The sequence below is a fragment of the Onthophagus taurus genome, chromosome 2 (genome assembly GCF_036711975.1).
Source record: "Onthophagus taurus isolate NC chromosome 2, IU_Otau_3.0, whole genome shotgun sequence".
NCBI lineage: Eukaryota > Metazoa > Arthropoda > Insecta > Coleoptera > Scarabaeidae > Onthophagus > Onthophagus taurus.
Genome location: NC_091967.1, coordinates 16,724,948 through 16,745,840, shown reverse-complemented (window position 1 = coordinate 16,745,840; position 20,893 = coordinate 16,724,948). Strand labels below are relative to the sequence as shown.

The 20,893-nt window shown below is 30.8% G+C and overlaps 3 protein-coding genes across 7 annotated transcripts; 1 reads left to right on the top strand and 2 right to left on the bottom strand.

The window, feature by feature from the left end:
• Positions 1–2,505: 2,505 nt before the first annotated feature.
• LOC111428764 (Cap methyltransferase 1) lies at positions 2,506–8,785 on the bottom strand. Of its 2 annotated transcripts, none has more exons than XM_023064435.2 (5): positions 8,695–8,785; positions 8,499–8,603; positions 7,747–8,445; positions 3,718–3,901; positions 2,506–3,665 (listed from the first exon to the last, which is right to left on the bottom strand). In XM_023064435.2, exons 3-5 carry the CDS (start codon positions 8,443–8,445, stop codon positions 2,524–2,526), a joined length of 2,025 nt encoding a protein of 674 aa, XP_022920203.2. In that variant the 5' UTR covers positions 8,499–8,603; positions 8,695–8,785; the 3' UTR covers positions 2,506–2,523. The 2 variants fall into 2 exon arrangements, with proteins under 2 accessions (XP_022920203.2, XP_022920204.2); XM_023064436.2 differs by having other exon boundaries at positions 8,661–8,754.
• A 123-nt stretch (positions 8,786–8,908) lies between these two features.
• Positions 8,909–10,041, top strand: LOC111428773 (haloacid dehalogenase-like hydrolase domain-containing protein 2). The gene is made up of 4 exons (XM_023064458.2): positions 8,909–9,081; positions 9,132–9,428; positions 9,484–9,694; positions 9,744–10,041. Exons 1-4 carry the CDS (start codon positions 8,987–8,989, stop codon positions 9,933–9,935), a joined length of 795 nt encoding a protein of 264 aa, XP_022920226.2. The 5' UTR covers positions 8,909–8,986; the 3' UTR covers positions 9,936–10,041.
• On the bottom strand, positions 10,027–20,839 carry LOC111428763 (serine/threonine-protein phosphatase 4 regulatory subunit 4-like). Of its 4 annotated transcripts, none has more exons than XM_071194382.1 (13): positions 20,709–20,836; positions 20,567–20,646; positions 19,482–19,788; positions 19,308–19,420; positions 16,352–16,581; positions 16,053–16,291; positions 15,815–15,995; positions 15,432–15,757; positions 15,146–15,377; positions 14,808–15,092; positions 11,325–11,547; positions 10,165–10,923; positions 10,027–10,110 (listed from the first exon to the last, which is right to left on the bottom strand). In XM_071194382.1, exons 1-13 carry the CDS (start codon positions 20,754–20,756, stop codon positions 10,098–10,100), a joined length of 3,036 nt encoding a protein of 1,011 aa, XP_071050483.1. In that variant the 5' UTR covers positions 20,757–20,836; the 3' UTR covers positions 10,027–10,097. The 4 variants fall into 4 exon arrangements, with proteins under 4 accessions (XP_071050483.1, XP_071050484.1, XP_071050485.1 ...); XM_071194383.1 differs by having other exon boundaries at positions 11,325–11,532; positions 20,709–20,835; XM_071194384.1 differs by lacking the exon at positions 10,165–10,923 and having other exon boundaries at positions 20,709–20,839.
• Positions 20,840–20,893: the final 54 nt, after the last annotated feature.

The following is a 20,893-nucleotide window of genomic DNA, read 5'->3' as shown; positions in this document are numbered from 1 at the left end:
TTTAATTTATAGAGTGAGGGATGTTGTAGTGAATGATCTGGTTCGCTGTATACAGTATTGACCGAGTGCACCATAACAAACATGCCAGTGACATAAAACATATTCACGTTTACATATTTTATATATAACGATTATAACTTGTAAGCAATAGACCGAAATAAGATTTAAAATGGTTCACTCTAAGAATTGGACCACGTTATGCATCACTTGACTAAGCGACATATGAACAAATATTGAGAAAAACGAGATTTTCGTTTTCAACTCTCAAAAAATGTAAGACTTCTCAGAAGAGACAGACTCAAACTATTGAAAATTGTTTGGTGCCTGTCTATTTTTATCACAGAACCCTGATGACAGCTATCAAAAGATTATACAGAGTTTAGAGTTTGATTTTGTACTTTTAAACTAGTTTTTATTTTATATAGAATTCTAGCTAGTTTCGGCCCTTGAGCATCTTCAGAGACTCTACAAATAGATTAACAACTCCCATCTTATCCATTTTGCAAACAAATTACTTTATGTTTCTTTTTCTTTTGTTAAAAAAGATCACATATCAAAGTCGAAATCAGATTATTAGTTACTAATTTACATAATAATTTACAAAAACAAAAATATAATAAAAAATAAATAAAAAATTAAGGTTGGTATTAATATTTAAAAATTAAATTGCTATCTTTATTGTTGTTAACTTAGAGTTTAATGTTTTTTATTCTAACTTTTTTGAGATAAGGGCGTCTTGTTTGGACTCATTTTAAAGGTTTTTTTAATAAAGAATACATCATGAAAGAACACCATGAAGTTGTCCATTTGTCTATTATATGATAACTAACTTCGGGTTTAAAATGTCAACTTGAATTTTGACATATTTGTAATCTTCATTAAAAATCCTTTAAAATGAGTACAAACACGACATATTTATCTTCAATATTAATGAACTTCCGGTTAAGGATGTCAACCTCAATTTTGACATATTTGTAATCTTCGTGAAAAATCCTTTAAAATGAGTCCAAATGTCAACGTCATTTTGATATATTCTTAATTTTTATACAATATCTTAATATTTGTCACAAAAACAAAAATATAATAAAAAATTAAGGTTGGTATTAATATTCAAAAATTGAATTGCTATCTTCATTGTTGTCCCAACCCAACGTTAGCAACAATGAAGATTGTTGCTAACTTTGGGTTAAATGTTTTTTATTCTAACTTTTTTGTTCTTTGAGATAAGTACATCATCTTTGGACTCATTTTAAAGGTTTTTTTGATGAAGATGACAAATACGTCAAAATTGACGTTGACATTTCAAACCGGAAGTGATTGTATTTCCATTAATATTAAAGTTAAATATGTCGAGTTTGGACTCATTTTAAAGAATTTTTTATTAAGTTGACAAATATGTCAACTTAATCAAAATTAAAAGTTGAAAGTTCGAACTTTTTTGTTTTTCGAGATAAATGCGTCAAGTTTGGAGTCACTTTAAAGTTTATTTTATGAAGATTGCGATTATAATAACAAAATTAAAGTTGACATTGACAACTGAAAGTTTTTTTCACGACTAAACCCGAATGTTTCTAGTTCTCGTTTTAGTTTTAGTTCAATAAAAATATACAACATCGTACATTAAAGCGAGGGGAGGAAATACCCATTATAAACATTTTGTTTGATTTACTTGTCACAGTTTCATACACTACAGTACATTTCATCGACATCTATGATTTGCTTTAATTTTTGATGGCGCTGCCGAAGAAGTTGCGTTATACTTTAGAGCTTGTAACTTTGGTGTTAACAACAATAAAAACTTGAACAAAAAACACAAGTGATCAGAACAAACAAGACTGCAAGCTTCTTATGTTTAAAGTTAATATCTTGTGTTGGTGCACCCCACAGCAAGCTTCAAAGTGTAGGAAGAATAAACGCATTAGTATTATTCAGCATTGCTGAAATTGGAGAGTGCCAAAATGGGGAAGACACCTACAGAAATATTGGCAAAGGGTAGACTTTTTAAATAAATAAAACCTTATTCAAATCGAGCAATACGTTCAAAAGTTATTGCATTTTGAAACCTGTCAACATTTTAGGTGATGCGTTTTTTATGCCGCTGAGTGTAGTTAGACTTACATTTTATATAAAATAAAAGACATAAACTTTTAATTTTATACTAACATCTAGAAAACGACACTAGTCCGAAATTGTAGGTTTATCTATTTTTCTATTGTAGAATTTCTTGGTGTATCTAAGTCGGTTCTTAGGTGTATGATGCAAATTTGAAATCATATAACGTGATTGTCGCTTAGCTTTATCCTTTAAAATTCTGCATTTTTTCTAAGATAAGTTACTCCTTTACCTACCAGACAGCATGTAAATCTCTAAAAACGATAAAATGTCGCTTAGTCAAGTGATGTATAACGCGGTCCAATTAATATATTTGTAAAGACCTTGTTATTGGATCTGCTTTAGGCGACTAATTAAGTATTAAATAGCGATTTGAATAGAATTAAAATTGAATACAAATATTATCAAATTTTATTGGTGACCACTAACATTGTTACATTTTTGTTTATAATCTAAAATTTTTTCAAACGGTATTGATTTATCATTTTCCGATTCATTAATAAAGACTTGTACCCTTAAAACATACGTTGTATCAAAAGAATAACCTTGATTTCCGTTCATTAATAATATTGAGTTTACAAAAAAGTGTTCCTCTTTAGAATTAAATCCTAAAACATCTAAAGATGTTTCGTAACGATTTGTATTGTGATTAAAATTGATCAATTGATTTTTATCGATACTTTTTAATGGGATAACAGATTTTGCTCGTATCCTAATATTATTTGGACATCCTTCAAAATTTAGAGCCTGACAAAACGTTTTGATGCAAACTAATCTTTCTTGAAAAGGTAAATCGGCCAAACTCGTATTTTCCAATCTTAAAGCATCGATTATTTGTAGACTTATTTGTTCTGATTTTTCGTCGTTTTCCAATATCGATTCTTCTTTAACTAATTCGCCGTAAACCAGCGAACCTTTATTTAAACGTATATTTTTCGTTTTAACCCATTTATTTTTTTGTAGCTTGAAAACTTTTGAATTACTTACGCTAGCGTAAAAGTGGCAATAATCGTTTTTATAACAAGAAGCTAACGGAATAAAAAACCATTCGTTTTCAAAGTTAATTGTTTCAATTAATTGATTGAAATTTAAAATTTTTCGGGACGATACTAACATAAATTCTGGTTTAGAGAGTGTATTTTGTATAAAATCTTCAATATTTAATTTTGAATCGGGTATCCGTGGTTTGTTTGGAATCCTCCAAAATTCTAAACACTTATCTCGTATTTTTTCTTGTCGAGGATCAATCAATGAAGGATTTCTACCAAATAACGCTAACTTTTTTAACGCGACACTTTGCTTTAGACCGTTTAAATTATTTGATTTACAAATATAATTGAAGAATGACACATTTTCTTTTAACATAGTATTGGATACAATTTCTTCAATGTCAATTAACGGAATTGATTGTTTTTTAATTTCACATAGATCATATACTATTTTGTTTAAGTACTTTTTAATTATGCTGGTTGTTTTTGTATGTTTTAAATATTTACCTATTAAATATCGTTCTGAGTTTGCTGGACGTGAAGAATTTGGTTTCAAAATTGCAACTGCAAATTAATAAGTAAAAATAATTAATTTAAAATTTCTCGTTTACCTTACCATATTCAAAACATTGGTGCATTAAGTATAAAAGTCCCACACTAAACTTTGTGAATAAATCAAATAATTTAGTTACAAAGTGGCCCCCGGGGCGCACTATTTCTAAGGCCATCAAACATTGACACGTATACAATTGTTTCGATAAAACTTCTTGTAAATTCTCGTTTCCTTCAACCGAAAACCCCTAAAAAATTCTAATACTAAATCATCAACAAAGCAAAAAATTAATTAACCTTCGAGCGGGCGCACATAAAATTTCATAAAATTTATGACAATTTTTGTTTTATAATATACTGCCTTATATTATGCATTTGAAAGGATTTAATGCTAAAATATTCATGCAATTATGTATTTTTACACATCAATTGCCGTATTTGTAGAAATATTCAATATATTCAAAGGTTCAATATTTCTCGAGCGGACGTGATTTCAATTTTACGATTTTAAAACCTTTTATACATTCAACATAGAAATTTATTGCGGTAAGCAACCAGATGGTCCATTTGTGGTATCTACTAAAGTGATGGATGTTGTAAAAAGATTAGTGAAACCAATAGAAAATTAGAACAGAAATAACACTGACTGGAACAACAAAAAAGAATAAGTGAGAAATCCCATCAGAATTGTTAATGAGAGCCTGTAATAGCTCTCATTAACTCGCTACTCAAACGGGTGCTGTAATGAGACTCCTTATAGCATCCAATACTATAATGAGTTTTTAGAAACATTTTATGGAACCAGATGTTTAAACACGTTCTTAGCATCGAATATAACGTCCACAATGATGAGGACATTGAACCCTGAGCAATTTTTCTTATTTCTGGAGGTGTACATGAAACATTTTTTTCATGTGAATACATTTTGTGTTTTGACAATTTCTAACTGTCAATTCAAATTTCTATTTCCAAGTGTTACAGTGTTACCAACTGCTACATACATACCTATTTCCCTACATTGTCAAAATTAATTTTACTTTTGTTAAAAAAAAAGAATAAAAACGCGAATTACAAAAAATAGCATAAAACGTTTTATAAAATGTAAAGCACTCGTTCATTAAAACTTAAACTTAAATTCGTGCATTTCAAACGTGTCTTACGAAACTAGTTTTTTAATATACTATTACGTTCAATTCTAAGTCCATTTTTTTAATTTCTTCTAACCATATTTCAACCAACTTCCTTGCCTTTTTATGGTTCTCTGCTATCTGCACCATGTCATCAGCATATAGCGAGTTACTGGATTTATTATGATTCTTTTTTTTTTCTTTCTTTTCTTTTCTCATCTCTTTGTTTTGTCCCAGCCATACCTGCCAGTCATATCTAGTAGTCATGTTTTGTTTTATTATTATTTATTATTTTGTTTATTTTTTATGGGGGTATGGAAGACCAGCTAATGAGCTGAATTTCTACCATTTTGTTTTCTCACTCGATGTTATATATTTTCGTCTTACACATATATGTATATGTCTTTTGTTTTTGCTGTAATGTTATAAGAGTGAGGAACAATAAAGAATTTATTATTATATAGTAATTTATCTATTTTTACTGGTTCCAAACTTTTATAACCTATTACTGTTTGATATTTATTTGTTTTTGTTCTTGTATTTTTTATCACTCTGTCCATTAATATTATAAATAACAAGGGGCTTAGGCTATCCTCTTGATTTATTCCCTTGCTCATTTCAAAAGTTTTTGATGTTCTTCCCTTCATTTGTACTACTTATTTTTGTTAGAGTTTGTGGTACCACCAGTTGTTAGATTTCAAAAATGAATGCATTTCATTGATTTCATTATATAGGGTGTTTTACCGGTTGCCGTTGTAAAGGAAAGAGTACGCGACGACCAACGGTTAGTGAAGAAAGAGTTGAGCGAGTGTGAGAGAGAGAGACCGTTTAGAAAGTTACAGAAACGCTTACAACTATTTCCGTCTCGTTTTCAGTTATTACAGGCTCTAAAGCCATCGTGCCAACTTTGCACATGAAACGTTGTTGCACAATCATTTTCTGGATCATGTTGTTTTCAGTGATGAATAATGTGCGCACCTGGGACTTGGAAAATCCTAATGACATTGTCGTTGCAATGAGACTCCCCTAAATTGAATGCTTTTTGTGCCATCTCTGCGGAAAGTGTATGGGTTTCTTTCTCTACAACTATGGCTATTATTGCAATTGGTAGAAGACAAACCAAATAACTTCATTTGGCAGCAAGATGGTGAACCGTCTCACTGGCATAACGAAGTACGCGATTGGTTGAACGTCATATATCGACTTGAAGTGTGGCGTGTGAAGCTTACAAGTGTTCAACGGTGGTCACGTTGTTCAATAAAGTTTCATGTAATAAATACTACAAAGCGTTAAAACCCCTGTATGTTTTCAACAGTTGTTTAATGTACACTGTGTTAATTAATTATCCTACCCGACCAAGGTTTATACAGGGTGTTTCGGTGACTCGGGGAATAAATTTAACCACATATACTAGAGTGAAAATGATGACGATTCATGTAAAAAAAAATAGTAATAGTCTTCAAATTTCAAAAATACAGGCCATCAAAGTTAGGAAATTTTAACACATTTTTCCAAATATCTTAAACATTATTTACAGTAAAGCGCTGAAATTTGGTACAGTATAAATCAATGTCGTGTAAAATTGTTAGGCAATTTATGAGTTGGATCGGTCCGCGGGAACAATGCTTACCGGCTGTTCCTAAAGTTTGTTTGCTCAGAACTTTTTTATTCTTTCATAACCCTACATTTATTTTTGCAGTTTCTAATAGTAAATTTAGTTTAGAAACTTTTATTACTCTTAGATAATATTCATAAAAATCACCGTTTTCGTGTTAAATCCAAAAATGTTGGGATCCGATTTCAATAGTGCTATTACTAAAAAAAAGAAACGTAAGTTTTTGAACTTCCTTTAGTATTTTTTATTACTTGTCTTGTTATTTTATGTACTTCTTTTATTATTTCTGTTAGTGTTGTTGGTTTTTTGTTGATTTTTAATTTATTGTTTTTGGATTCTTTTTTAAACCAACTAAAACAAATTAAAAATGTGATTTAGCTAAATCTACACTTGGACATGTTGCATACATAATAGTTATGACAGCTCAGTTCGATTTTCACTTGTCATTGCTAATTCAAATTATTTATTTATTTATTTTTTTTAGTGTTATTGAATTCGGAGCCTACCATTTTTGCATTTAATATGGAAACGGTGGTTTTTAGCAATATTCTCTAAGAGTGATAAAAGTTTCTAAACTAAATTTACTATTAGAAAATGCAAAAATAAATGTAGGGTTATGATAGGATAAGTTCTGAGCAAACAAACTTTATGAACAGCCTGTATAGCATTGTTCCCGCGTACTGATCCAACTCAAAAATTGCCTAATGATTTTACGTGACGTTAGTTTACGCTGTACCAAATTTCAACGCTTTACCATAAATAGTGTTTAAGATATTTACAAAAATGTGTTAAAATTTCATAACTTTGATGGCCTGTATCTTTGCAATTTGAGGACTTTTACTAATTTTTTTTTACATGAATCGTCATCATTTTCACTCTAGTATATGTGGTTACATTTGTTCCCCGAGTCACCGAAACACCCTGTATATTAAAGGTTGTCTAAGTTCCTATGCTGCAATACTTTGATTTTAGTTTGTGGGCGAGGGGCAAGAGCAAGAGTGTTTCGTGACGTAGTGGCCACGGATTGCGCGCGCAACCTCAAGGTCATGTTTAGCAAGAGTTGAATGACGTAATGTACAGTAGGTTGCGTATAAACCTAGACAACCTCTTATATACCTTGCTACCCGACGTCATCAAGTATGCAACCAAATACGCAAATCGCGTATTGCAATACCAATAATGTCAGTAGTGTGATATTGGTTGCATACCTGCAATGATGACGTCTCGGGTATGATAATTAATTAACACACTACATACGTATTAAATATTTTAATAACCTAATACTTATTAATACGAACCTGTTGTCATAAAATTTATGACACGCGCCCGCTTGAAGGTTAAAAATAATTACCCCATCAGCCATCATAAAATGTACCCCTAACCCACCAGTTTGACAAAAAACTTTCGATTTAAAATCCCTAATATTATCTAAATTACAAATATCCCCATCTTCTGCCGCCCCATAATACGCTTGAAATGTATTTGGTGAAATACATGTAGATTCGTTCAATTTAAAATCATGTTGTCCTTTCAAAGTAAAGCCAAATCCTTTAAAACACCACTTTTTTCTCCATAAAATGTACTCAGTGAAACCACCAGGTCCTGCACAAACATCCGCGAAGAAATATGGACTGTAAGGATTTTTATGTCTTGGATCATAATCGATGTTAGTAAACATAAAATTAGTCGCCGCATCGATATTAGCCATTTTTAAAGCAGCCCGGTTCATAAAAAACACATTTTTAATCTTTTCAAACGGATTAGCTCGAGCTCGAGCTTTACACAACGTCATTTGGCTTAATTCGTTAAAGATTTCTTTTCCCTGTAAGATTTCTTGTAAGAGATTCGCATCAACAAAATCGGTTTCATTATTGATATCTTGTTTTGGTGGGGCCATTTTAATGCAATTCAATAAATCTTCATAAGAGAATTCAAAGTCGTGTTTGTTTTCTAACCATTCTAAATTTTCTTTGATGTTAATCACTTCGTATTTAAAGTCTTGTACATCTTGTTCCATTAAATATAAATCGTCTAATTGTTTATTTGTCATCTGAAGATTATCAAAAATTTTAATTCGAATATCTATATGGAAATAACACATACCTTGTATTAATTATTATTACATTATTACTTTGTCCAATTCAGATTAAGTAAATGACTTTACAAAGTGAGGTTATGAATCATTATAAACCAAGGTAGGGTAAAATTCTAAAAGAAAAAAATTAATTTTATTACTGCGTAAATGATAAAATGAAACGTAATAACCGTATTAACTAGATTATTTGTTTATAATACGCACTTTTTTATTACTACATTTTAGAGATGTGGACTAACTATCATTAGTGATGTTCGATTGAATACCAAGTTTTATTTATCACATCTTATACAAAAAATTTAAATAATAAAAATTAATTATTATGGTTTTTAAAAAATAACGAATTAAATTAATAAAATATATTCTTTTTATAAATAATAGTAAGCTGTAATTAAATTGCTTCGATATAAATCGAACACTTTTTAACAATTCTTAACAACATAACCTCAAATCTCAAAAAATTTTGATTTTAACAAAATTTAAGTAAAATATTTCTATGCTTAATATGATAAAAGCGGTTTTAATCGATTTGAGTGGGACTCTTCATATCGATAATCAAATAATACCAGGAGCAATTGAAGCATTAAAGCTGTAAAATATATTTTTTAAGAAAATTATGTAAACTAATTGATTATTTGTAGATTAAGAAAATCGGATTTAAAAATTAAATTTGTTACGAATACCACAAAAGAAAGCAAAAATATTCTTTATAATCGTCTGCAAAAGTTAGGATTTGACGTGCAATTAGATGAAATTCACACTTCTTTAATCGCAGCTAGAAAAGTAATTGATGAGAAAAAATTGAACCCTTTATTGTTAGTGTCTAAGGAAGCCCTCGAAGATTTTGAGGGATTAAATTATGAAAGTAATCACAATGCTGTCGTTATTGGTTTAGCTCCTTCAGAATTCCATTATGATAAATTAAATCAAGCTTTTAGGTTATTTAATTTATTAAAAAATCTTTTTAATAATTAATTTTGAGAATTATTTTAGATTATTACTTGATGGGGCACCTTTAATAGCAATCCATGCTGGTAAATATTATAAACGACCTGATGGATTAGCTTTAGGTCCTGGTTGTTTTGTAAAGGGTCTCGAATATTCAGCTAAATGTACTGCCCAAGTTATTGGAAAACCAACAGAAGGGTTCTTTAAATCTGCAGTAGACAATATCCAGCCATCAGAATGTGTTATGATAGGAGATGTAATTTTTGTTAACATTTTGATGTTATAAATTTAAGAAATTTTTGTAGGATGTAACAGATGATATTGATGGGGCACAAAAAATCGGTATGAAAGGAATTTTAGTACAAACCGGCAAATATCAATCTGGAGATGAGGCTAAAATAAATCCAGCACCTTGGAATACCGTACCAAGTTTTGTAGAAGCTGTACAAAAACTTTTAGGCCATAATGAAAATATAAAAACAAAGAAAAGTACTTAAATTTAATAAATTTTTATTATTTATAATAAATATAAAATATGTATGGCTAATATATATCCCTAAATAATTAAAAACAACAATTGAATATAAATATGTTTTTGTAGAACTCTTTAATAAGTTATTTAAATATGTATATAAATGTAAATATATTCCATTTAATAATCACTTTCGTCTCCTGAAACAAAAAAAAAATCTTTAAATTAAAATCGTTGTCTTTTTTAATTTGTACCTTATTAAAATTGGCAACCCTGAAGATTTTGTACATATTAATTGAGTATTATCATCATGATCTTTAGCATTATTTGTTTCATCTGTCGAAACATTGTTATCTTTGTCAAGATAAATCTCACTAACTTTACGTTCAATTTCATTAATATCTTTGGAAATTTTAACGGAAGAATCGAGAAATTCGGCCAAAACATTCCTTTGAAAATTTTTACTTCTGGTACATATTGGTATTTTACTACATTCTCCCGTTTGAAAACTAAGACTATGTCTTTTATAAAGATTTTTGGAACCCGTTTCTAAACAAGCCGCCGAAAAAACACTCGAATGTCTTTTATTCCTTTTTAATGTCGTCGCACTATTATGACTATTATTATCCGTAATATTTGAATGATTCAACACCGGAATGCTCGATTTACTTTTAACGGGATTCATCTCGTTATTATTAGCCGATTTTATACCGATTTTTCTCAAATTTACTTTCACGTCATCGGTCATGTTTGGCGTTATACTTTCGATCATGTGAATGTCAACGTCAGAAAAATTATCTGATACTATTGATGGATGTTCTATCGTATCCATTGTTAAGATTGGTTGGTGGATAGATTTGCGATGATGAACCTGAACGGTCGTTGGTATGTGTGGTAGAATGGTTTCTATATTGGTGTCGATTGATGTTGTTTCAGTATCGCTTGGAACCAGTGTTTCTGGTAGTACTACACCAGCATCTATGTAAAAGTGCTGTTCAAGGATGCTCATATCACTAGAAAAAAATATACACACAAAGAATATTTATGGAGTAAAACAATATGTTAAATGAAGATCAGAAAGGTAATTAAAATATTTTCATAATGAGCAATAAATTAATTTACATAGATGCTAATGATTTTAATAATTATTTTGAAGAAAGTGTTGTGTATAAACTATTGATATGTATATAATAATATTAAACTTAAATTGAATAAAGTTAGTGAGAAAAATCCTATTGGTTAGTGATATTACAAAATTTTAATTAAAAAGGGAAAACCAAAAAAACCTTTCTGACCAACATTTAAAATAAACAAAAAATTCTATAGCAGTTTCATTTCTTTATGAGAAACTTAATATATCATTCTGTATATAGTTTTCTCATAATAGAATAAAACGACAAATTTTTTTACTTACACAGACTGTTGATTAGGAGGTACTTTTACAGGTGGGCCAGTTTTTGAAGCAGCTACTTGTATTGGGGGACCAGTTTTAGAAGGGGCTACTTGTGCAGGAGGGCCCACTTTGGCAGGAGGACCCGCTTTAGGTGGAGGTGCTTTTCCCTGAGGTGCTGCTGGTCCAGCAGGTCGACTAGGAGCAGCGGCTTTTGGTTTAGCACCTCCAGCTGTATAAGTTAACACTCAAAAATTATGTATCATAAAGTAATAAAACAGAATGATGAAAATAATTAAACTTAATTGTATTTCTAATTAGGAAAAGGAAAAATATATATGTTTTTCAAATGAAATAAAAATAATAATTTACATGTTTCTCACATTTAATTGTTAGTAGCAAATCAAAATCACTTCTTTAGCAATACCTTGCCTTTGTAAAGCGTTAAACAGTATATAGTCTTCTTCAATCGATGTCTTGTCTATCATTAAAAGTATCTAAGTAGTCTTTACAATATATCTTTTACAATCTTCAAGCAAGTGATATATGGACTAATAATCATCGCAATAGATTTAGCTTAGAAAAACTATGGCAAGAAGTGGAGAATGAAGTACAAATGGCAAGTAAATACATATTAGTGTATAAACTCCTTCGTTTTGCAACCCTTCTCATCACTTTATCCCATACCAGGAGAAACAGTATGAATGACTGTATACATCCTTGTCTCTGTCTTAACACTCATAGCCCTCATACATCTCCTTGATAATACTGATGATCTTTAGAGGGACCCCACATTCTTCCAGAGTATACCACATAATTGTTCTGTTTAAAAACAGAAAGATTGAAAAAAATTTTACTGCAAAATTGCCAAAATTGTAAATCTAAAGTAAGCAAGAAGCTAAGATTCCTTCGATGGCAAAATACATACAGTCCGGCCAAAGAAACTATCTAGAAGAGATGTTAGGTCCATATTAAAAGAAATGTGCCAAAACCCTAGAATTAGCGCACCGAAATTAGCTGACCACCTAGTAATTATGTCTAAAAACTCTGAACATACAAGAACCATTTCAAAGAGATTTTACGCGATAATGACGTTTTCAGTAGAATCAAACATTATAAAATTTGAAGCCATCAATGAATAGTTGGGGCCTTAGGGATCACTGGGCTTCCCAACTTGGTAAGGATCCCAAGCATACAACAAACATTGTCAAACATTGGTTGCTATATTATGCACCCAGGAATCTCAATACACCTCCTCAGAGCACGGATGTATAACTGATTGAACATGGTTGGAAGCTTTTAGAGCGTAGGATTCGGCAGAGATGATGGGCTGAAATACCAGCATAAGAGACAACAAACTTAGTGGCTTCAATACCACGAAGCCTGTGCGCAGTTATACAATATCAATGAGGGCCAACGAAATACTGAAAATTTTGAAAACTGTCGTAACGTGAACTTAATCATTTACTTCTTATAATTAAAGAACTGTCCCAGACTCTGACACGAAGATGTTTCAATAGTAGCAATTGTCTACACGGTTAAAAAACACCCCCACAATGCTACTACTACCGTACATTTAATGATTTTTGAAACAGTTGTAAGCCCCAATTTAAACGTTATTGCCAAATATTTAAAACCTCTATCATGTGCGAGGTATCTATAATGATATTTGTAAAATATTTTTTATATTGCTAGATTAAATTTAAATTGTTTATCCACAAATTCATTGTAATACTCAACTACAAAGAATGATACATTTACAGAAAAGGATGTGAAAGAGTTTGAACTTTCACTTTTCGTAATCTTGGCAAAAGAAATTTCCAAATCCAATTTAGGAGATAGACAGTAGAATAAGGGTATCATATTCCTATCCACATTTGATCATTCTGTACAAATACCCTCTCATGGTTCCTCAACCACCACAGAATTTGATGAGCCTTCCTTCCATCAAGACTCCACCAGTTCTGTGCCTACATGTCCTTCGCGATCCATTCAGAAACAACTATTAAACTAGTAAAACAAGCTAGTCAAAAGACAGCTTTAAAAAAACACATTCTTCATAAAATGAGATTGGAGCTAAGCTATTACAAATTGAAAAAAAAAAAATTCTTTTGGAAGAGGGGCAAAACACTTCTTTAAAAGTTTTATACTCCATACCGAAAAATTAAACGGTCGGGAGCCGTTGTGCTTACAAATGGAAATGCAACAACTAGTATGCCATCATATTTACAGCACAAAATGTTCTTCCTCAAACAATCCTTGCTCTTCGTACACACAGTATTCTAATTTATCAACAATTTCTTCTCCAGAACAATTAACTTCAAAGCCACACTTATTCCAACCACATGAAAACTTGTTACAAATAAAATCATTTTACAAGTTTATTTACGTTAATATCCTTTTTATCATACCTTATTGTAATAACCAAGCGCTTTTCGACGCTAATAGAATTTCTAATAGAAATACTTTATTAAATGTTGGTATTGATATTTTAAAATAATGACTAAACTTTTCGGGATATCCTCTCAGTTTTTGTGCAAACAATGTAATTGTCCAGTTTCGTGTCGATCTTGATTAATAGGATGGACTGATCATCTTATTGTTTTACTTGATTATGTTTTATGCAAATGAGATAATCGACGTAATATTAATAAGTCTCTTTCTAGAAGGATACAGTCTGACAAACACACATACAGACTCAAGACTCATGCAGCCTTTTCCAAGCAGTAAGCAGCTAATCTTGTATAATAAGTATCCAATTTATAGCATTGAACATCTGGTCTACTGTGAACACCATCTCGTGTCTTCTATAATAGGTGATTGTCAGACTAATTGAATAGTCTCTTTCAAATATCCAGTTCTGCATTAGTAATATTTAGTCCTCTACAATCAGAAACTGATTTTTTTCAATCGTTACACAAGTAGTATGTGGGATTTACAAAGCATTGAACAGTGTGTAGAAAGTTCTTTTAAAGCTTAATTTTCCACCATCCAGAAAAATGATATATATGAAATAAAACGGGTGTTGCTGACTTTTTGGCGGACACTGTATATTATAGATTAGAGTAAATGAGCTATAAATAGCTATAGATATACTTGAACACTAATAAATTATTTACAGACTACCAACATGGACACTAAAATCAAAAAATCGTAATTTGATTTGACCAACAATATTTTAGGGGCTTGATTTATTTCCTCTGCAATATTGAGGAAAATGAAACTTTCTCATTTTCCCCGCGACTTTCTGATAGATGCAGAAGGAATATTCCGCCCAACAGTCCTCTCTGAGCTTTCAACCTTTCAAAATTGCTAAACACTAAAATAATGTTGTGTGAGAATTCGTGTTAAATTACTTAAGGCTACTCTTTGATAACATTGACAGCAACTTAGGACAGGTTTAGTGGTTTAAAAATATGTGTAATAGATTTTCGTTTTCCTAATTTATAAGAAAATTGATAAAACAAAAATCATTTTCTACTAACAAAAATCGTTTTTTTTAATTACCTGTGAACGTAGCAGTTAGTGGACTACCGCTAGCTTCTTCCTCTTGTTTAATTAAATCTTTCGAATAAAAATCTCTATTGGTTGCTATTGACATGTTTGCGGTTTGTTTTAACGTTGTCTTTAAAAGATTTGATACGTACGCTGTCTTTTCGGTCGATTCCAATTTTTGAATCGCTTCTTGCAAAAGAATCTTGTGTTTTGGATCGAGGGGCGGACAGAGCGTTATTAATTTTAATTTTGGAAAGATTGTTAAAAAACTGTATCGAACGTTTGATACACGATCACCTAAGAATATATATTTTTTAACGTTAATTTGAGGTATATTTTTTAATACTTACTCGCTAAACATAACAGTGGTATAAAAAAATATTCTTTAAAATATTTACTACTAAACACTTCGAGGACAGCAAAACATATTTTTACGAATGTTTGACGTGTATAACAATTGTCCGAGTAACAAAATTGATTTATGAGTGAATCTCTCATCCATTTCTGTTGATTTTCTTTTCCATTGTATCTTAAAAATACCAATAAAGTTCTTGTTGCTTGATAAACTATTGGTTTGGACCTCTATAAATATAAAAGTCTAAGTAACATTTTTTAATACTTATTTATTTTTTGTACCCCATTTGTAGCCGTTCCGAGAATCATTGGTGAAAAGTGTTGATGAATAAAATCACCAGGAATGCATTTTGGCAAACATTCCATTTGTTGAAGAAACGTTACCAATAATCTCCAATTATAACCTTTTGAAAGTTCGATTTGGCACTTCAACAATGCTCTACCTATTTCCATAGTGGTTTGATCAGTTCTATCTCTCGATAAATACCCGTTTTGAGCTAATAATTGTAAAGTATTGCTTAAGGTCGGTACTAACATTTGTAAAACATCCTCGGCATCATCTCTTAACAATCTAACTATATCTGCTTTTAATGTTTTACATTGGACAACTAAGAAATTTAAAAAATTGTTTTTTAATTCTTAACTTTTCATCAATTTTTATTTACCTAAAACTTTTGTGGTATCATGAATACAACTAGCAACAGCTTTACGAACAATGTAACAAGGATCTCCAGCTAAATCCCTAAAAATTGTATATAAAAAATCCATTTGATCTGGTATTCCTGATCTAACAAATTCCGCAACAGCTGGTAAATTTGTCGCGCAATTTTCTCTACAAATAACATCCTAAAAAAAAAATAATTTGTATTTAATAATTTTATAAATATTTATCTGATTATATACCTTCGAAGCATCTAACGCACTGCTTGCAGTCTTCGCTGTCGGCCTATTATCAAACCCTTTACGTGATAGAATTTTAAAATAATTCAAAAACCAAATTTTGTTATCATTGGTTAAAACAGGACTTAAAAATTTCAATATCCTTCCAAATTGACTGGAAATAATAGCTGCTGTGTTATCATCCGGTACAGTTTTCTCACAAAATCTTCTTATTAAAGGTATAACAGTTGTTGCAAGAACATCTAAAGAATACATTTTATTTAAATTTTAATTCTATCATAATTTTAGAAAAAAATAGAAACCTTTTTCAAGAAATGGTAATAAATTGACAATTGTTAATACTGCAGCTTCTCTTACTAATGGACTTGTATCGGAAGCTAATTCTATAAACGACGGTAACAGATTTGCTTTAACAAATGGGGCTGTAATCCCTTCAGCCACAGATGGTAATTGAACGCACATTATCGCACGCACTTCAACACTACAATCTTGACATAAACTATGAACAAATGGTAAGATGTCTTTTTTGATACTAAAAAAAGAATAATGAAATGATCAAGTATTACAGGGAGTATGAAGAATTTGTGTAATAAAGATCTCCATAAAATACTCATTTCAAAATTTGGAAATTTAATCTCTTACTTTTACTTAAATAATATTTTGGCTACAAAGTATATCAAAATATTTTGTTTAATGAGATAACTTAAAATATAGTGGGTATTGTTACACATGGCACAATAGTATAAAAGCAGTAACATCTGATACACAATTTCTCTCAACACTTTTAACATATAGAATTTGCCAGTAGATTTAGTGCACCCAGACAGAGAAGAAAGAATACACCCAGTGGTTTCTTCACTGCAACTTTAAAGAACCCAGAAAGCCACCTGAATGGAAAGAATGTAGCTGAAACACTAAAAGTAACCTGCTACTAAGAACTAAAATACTGAAGTAGAAAAAAGGAGAAGAATGGAATCATAACGGGGGTCAAAGAAGAGATGGCGTTATCGATGTGATAAAGCGAGAAGTGAATATGGAAGTGGCGGGAGAAAACGGGAAGCGATGGTCAAAAGATAAAGTGCAGATCAAGGAAGGTAGAGAAATGTCGCGATGGATACAAGAGATGGAAGATTTTACACTTATACTGTGGCAAGAGGAGCATCGGTAATTGATTATGTGGTGATCAAATGAATCAGGAAACATGGTGGGGTAATCTGTGGATTGAGATCACTATCCGTTAGAACTTGATTTGAAGGGGGTAGAGGAATAAGAGACGTAGATGAGTGGGCGGACGAGAAAAGTACATAGAAAGATAGAACGCATAGAGTGTATGAAAGAGATATTCGAGGTAATGAAATAAGTAATAGTGGAGAAAGAATATATGAGTAGACGTAGACGCGGATGGAGAGAAAACGAGTGATGCCTACACTAGTACAACGAATTAATGCTATGAGGCAAGAAGACAGATGATATGGTGGAGAAAATTTAGAGCGTTGGAGGTTCAATACAGGAAAGCAAGGAGGAAATATAAAGAAGTATGTAGAGCAAAGAGACGTAATATAATGTATAATATCAACATAATATATAAACAGAAAGAGAAAGAAGCGGGAGAAGATAAATAACATCTATGAGTATGCAATTGTTGGAGGGGTGTGAAGACAGACAGAGGAGGGATGGGGATACTGACGCGGTTGAGAGAGGAAAGGCGGCAAGGGAGGATGGGTTACAGAATGAGGCATAGCTGGAGGCAACAGAGGATATTATAGAGAAATTTATGAAAGTTTTGAATAAGACTTAGAAACAAAAGAAACGAAAAGAACTATTTCTAGGGAGGTTAAAATCAAGAAAATCTCTGTAGGGCAACGTTTCAGTTTAACAGAATCCACCATAAGAACTATAAAGAAAAATGAGGATGCAATTACAAAATGCAATGGAAAAGGCTCTGGTAATATGGATGGAGGATGCGTCTTAAAGACGAATACCAGTTGACGGAAATAGTATTAAGCAGATGGCATTAAGAATCTACAACCTGATTAAAAAAGTGGAACCACAAACGTCAGCCTAGAAAAGAACCAAATTTGAATTTTTTTGGATGGATGAACGGTTTTTACAAAGACACGCGCTGCATTGTATAAAGATTAAGGGTGAAATTGGATCTGCAGATAAAGCAGCTAAAGAATGACCTGCAAAATTTGCTAAAATAATTGAAAAAAATTGATACATGGAAGAAATTTTCTATAAATGATTGTATCAAACATGCTGGATTAGTCATCTGAATTAAAACCGTCAACTTTGAAAGCATGTTAATAATAATAAGGTTGAATATTCTAACATAATAGCATTAGGTCATGAAATAGGCGAAGAAGGATTTAATGATATGTTTGCAGATATTGATAAATTACTAATCGATAAAGCAATCATTAGTTTGTTTTTGAGATTGATGTCAAAGAATCCAGTAAAAATGACGACGAGGTTCGCTCCATTACCGCAGATGTAATCAAAGAAAAAATAAAAATTCCAGTTCCTAGTGAGAGAAGTTCTACCAAATTTCAATGTGACATGAAATATTAATGGAAAGTTATTGGGAATTATATAACAGCCCAATAAAATCTGGAACACAAGGATTGATAAGAGAATTTGTAACTAGAACCACTAAAACAATAGCACTTGAGAACAAAAGCGCATCAAAAAGTTATAGTTATTTAAAACTCATTTTTGTATGTGTCTGTTCCAATAAAGAATGATTTTTTTTTTATTTTTATTTGTTCATTCTTTGAACTTATGAATTATTTTTAAACAAAGTTTTAAATAAAAGCAAATTAAGAAAGACGAATTTTCCCACTTTAATCACAATGTTTTAGAACATGTTGCTTCTTTAGATCTTGGAACCTATCCCCTATTTATATATATTTATCCCCCATATCTGTCACATAAAAACAGAATTGAATGTATACTGGAGAAGTCAGAAAGTAAAACTAAGCCAAGTAAAAAGTCTGAACAACTATATGTAAGACATCAGAAATAATTTAAAAACTCTAAAATAATGTGTGGTGTACCCTACATGAGCACACAATTAAAACAAATCCAGGATGACATCCACCTTGCTGATAGGTTAGTTGGAATTAATCAGTGAGTCATACAAAATACATAGAATAAGGTTAATTTGGTAACTAATGTATTAAAATGAAATTTTTAATGGAAATTTCTTTTCACACAGCATCTTCAGTACACCCTGTACTGTTTTTTTAACTATATTACTCATTTGAATTTAAATTTTTATGGTTTGAAATTTTTCCTATAATACGACAAGCAGCAACTCGTTGAATAACTGGTTGTGATAACTGAGATTTTGTACTAATCAATGGTATTATCTAAAAAAAATAATTAATAATCATGCAAACATTGAATAAAATAAAAAAATAGTCGACTTACATCACGTTTTATTGTTTCAATACCTAAATAAGGGGTAACAGCAAGTAAAGTATCCATCCAAGCAGATGAAACAAGAGGATCTTTCGAATCCACACCTTGTATAACAGCACTAAGCAAATTGATGGGTACTTTTCTTTCAATAAGAACACGAAATATTTGGCTTGTGGTTATTTGAAATTCAGCGGAAGCTTTTGGTAATTCCTGTTGTATTTTAGGTACGATTCTGGTGAATGTTGCCTGTTGATCGATCTTAACCAGTTGTGGCAATGTTTGAATTATGCTCAATTTTTGTATATCATCGCCTTTTCTGTAAACAAATATTTAAATGATAAGCAATTCAATGCGGTGTTAAAATCTATTCATTTTAATAAAATACATACAGAAACATGTTTTGAATGATGGTGTATTTCTCATCAACACCAGAAACCGAAACCGTTTCAAGTTCCATTTTCGTCAACTATTTCCGAATTGTTTATGTTTTATTCCGAACCGATTGCATTGCTTTGTTGCGCTTAAATAAATTTTGAAGATCGAAAACTGATAATTTTTAATTAAAATTTAAGATGTAATTAAACCGACTACATGTTTGTTGCTTGTAAAGATTCTTAAGTTTTTTGGTTACTGTTAATTGTTTAGATTATTTTGACAGTTGACAGGTTCAATCATTTTAAAAACATGGATGTGGTCGTTTATTTTGTAATTTAAAATACTTTTATATATTTTTATAATTTCTTTGGATTATTAAAACATTAATTAGTCATTTAATTTTATTACATTTTTATATGAAAATTTACTTTTAATAGAAAATTGACAAAATTCGCCATCTATTGTTGGAAAGTTAAATTAAAGTAAGCGGTAATTCCCTAAATTTTGAAATTAGTTATTTTTTCGATTCAATTAGATGATTTAGTAAATATACCTAATTTAATTAAAAATATAAAGTTAAAATTAAAATCGTTTATGGTTGACCTTTAAAATAATTGAATATTTGTTTACAAAGTTGTTAAATCTTGTTAAAACCTTTTTAATCTGTTTGTTTACCGTTATTTTTTGATATAATCGCATCAATTTGTAAAATAACTTACGTAAGAATAAATAGTGCTCTCTCAACCGGTTTATTTTCAAAGTTCGAATCCAACGTGTGCCTTTTCAATTGTTCGTTACTCTAAAACACTGTCATTTGTATTCAAAAAGTCAACGTAAACGATTCGAAACGGATTTAGAAACCTTTCCGGACATTGGTTTATCCAAAACAAGATTCGGATCCTCCTCCATTTTCTCCTATCGTTATTAACACGACTGGTTCAACTTGATACAATAATTTTGCTCGTTTTTTTCGTCTTCTTGACGCTGGTATGAACTTCTTTGTCAAAATTGACAATCTTTTTTTTCTCATTTTAATATGGTCACGG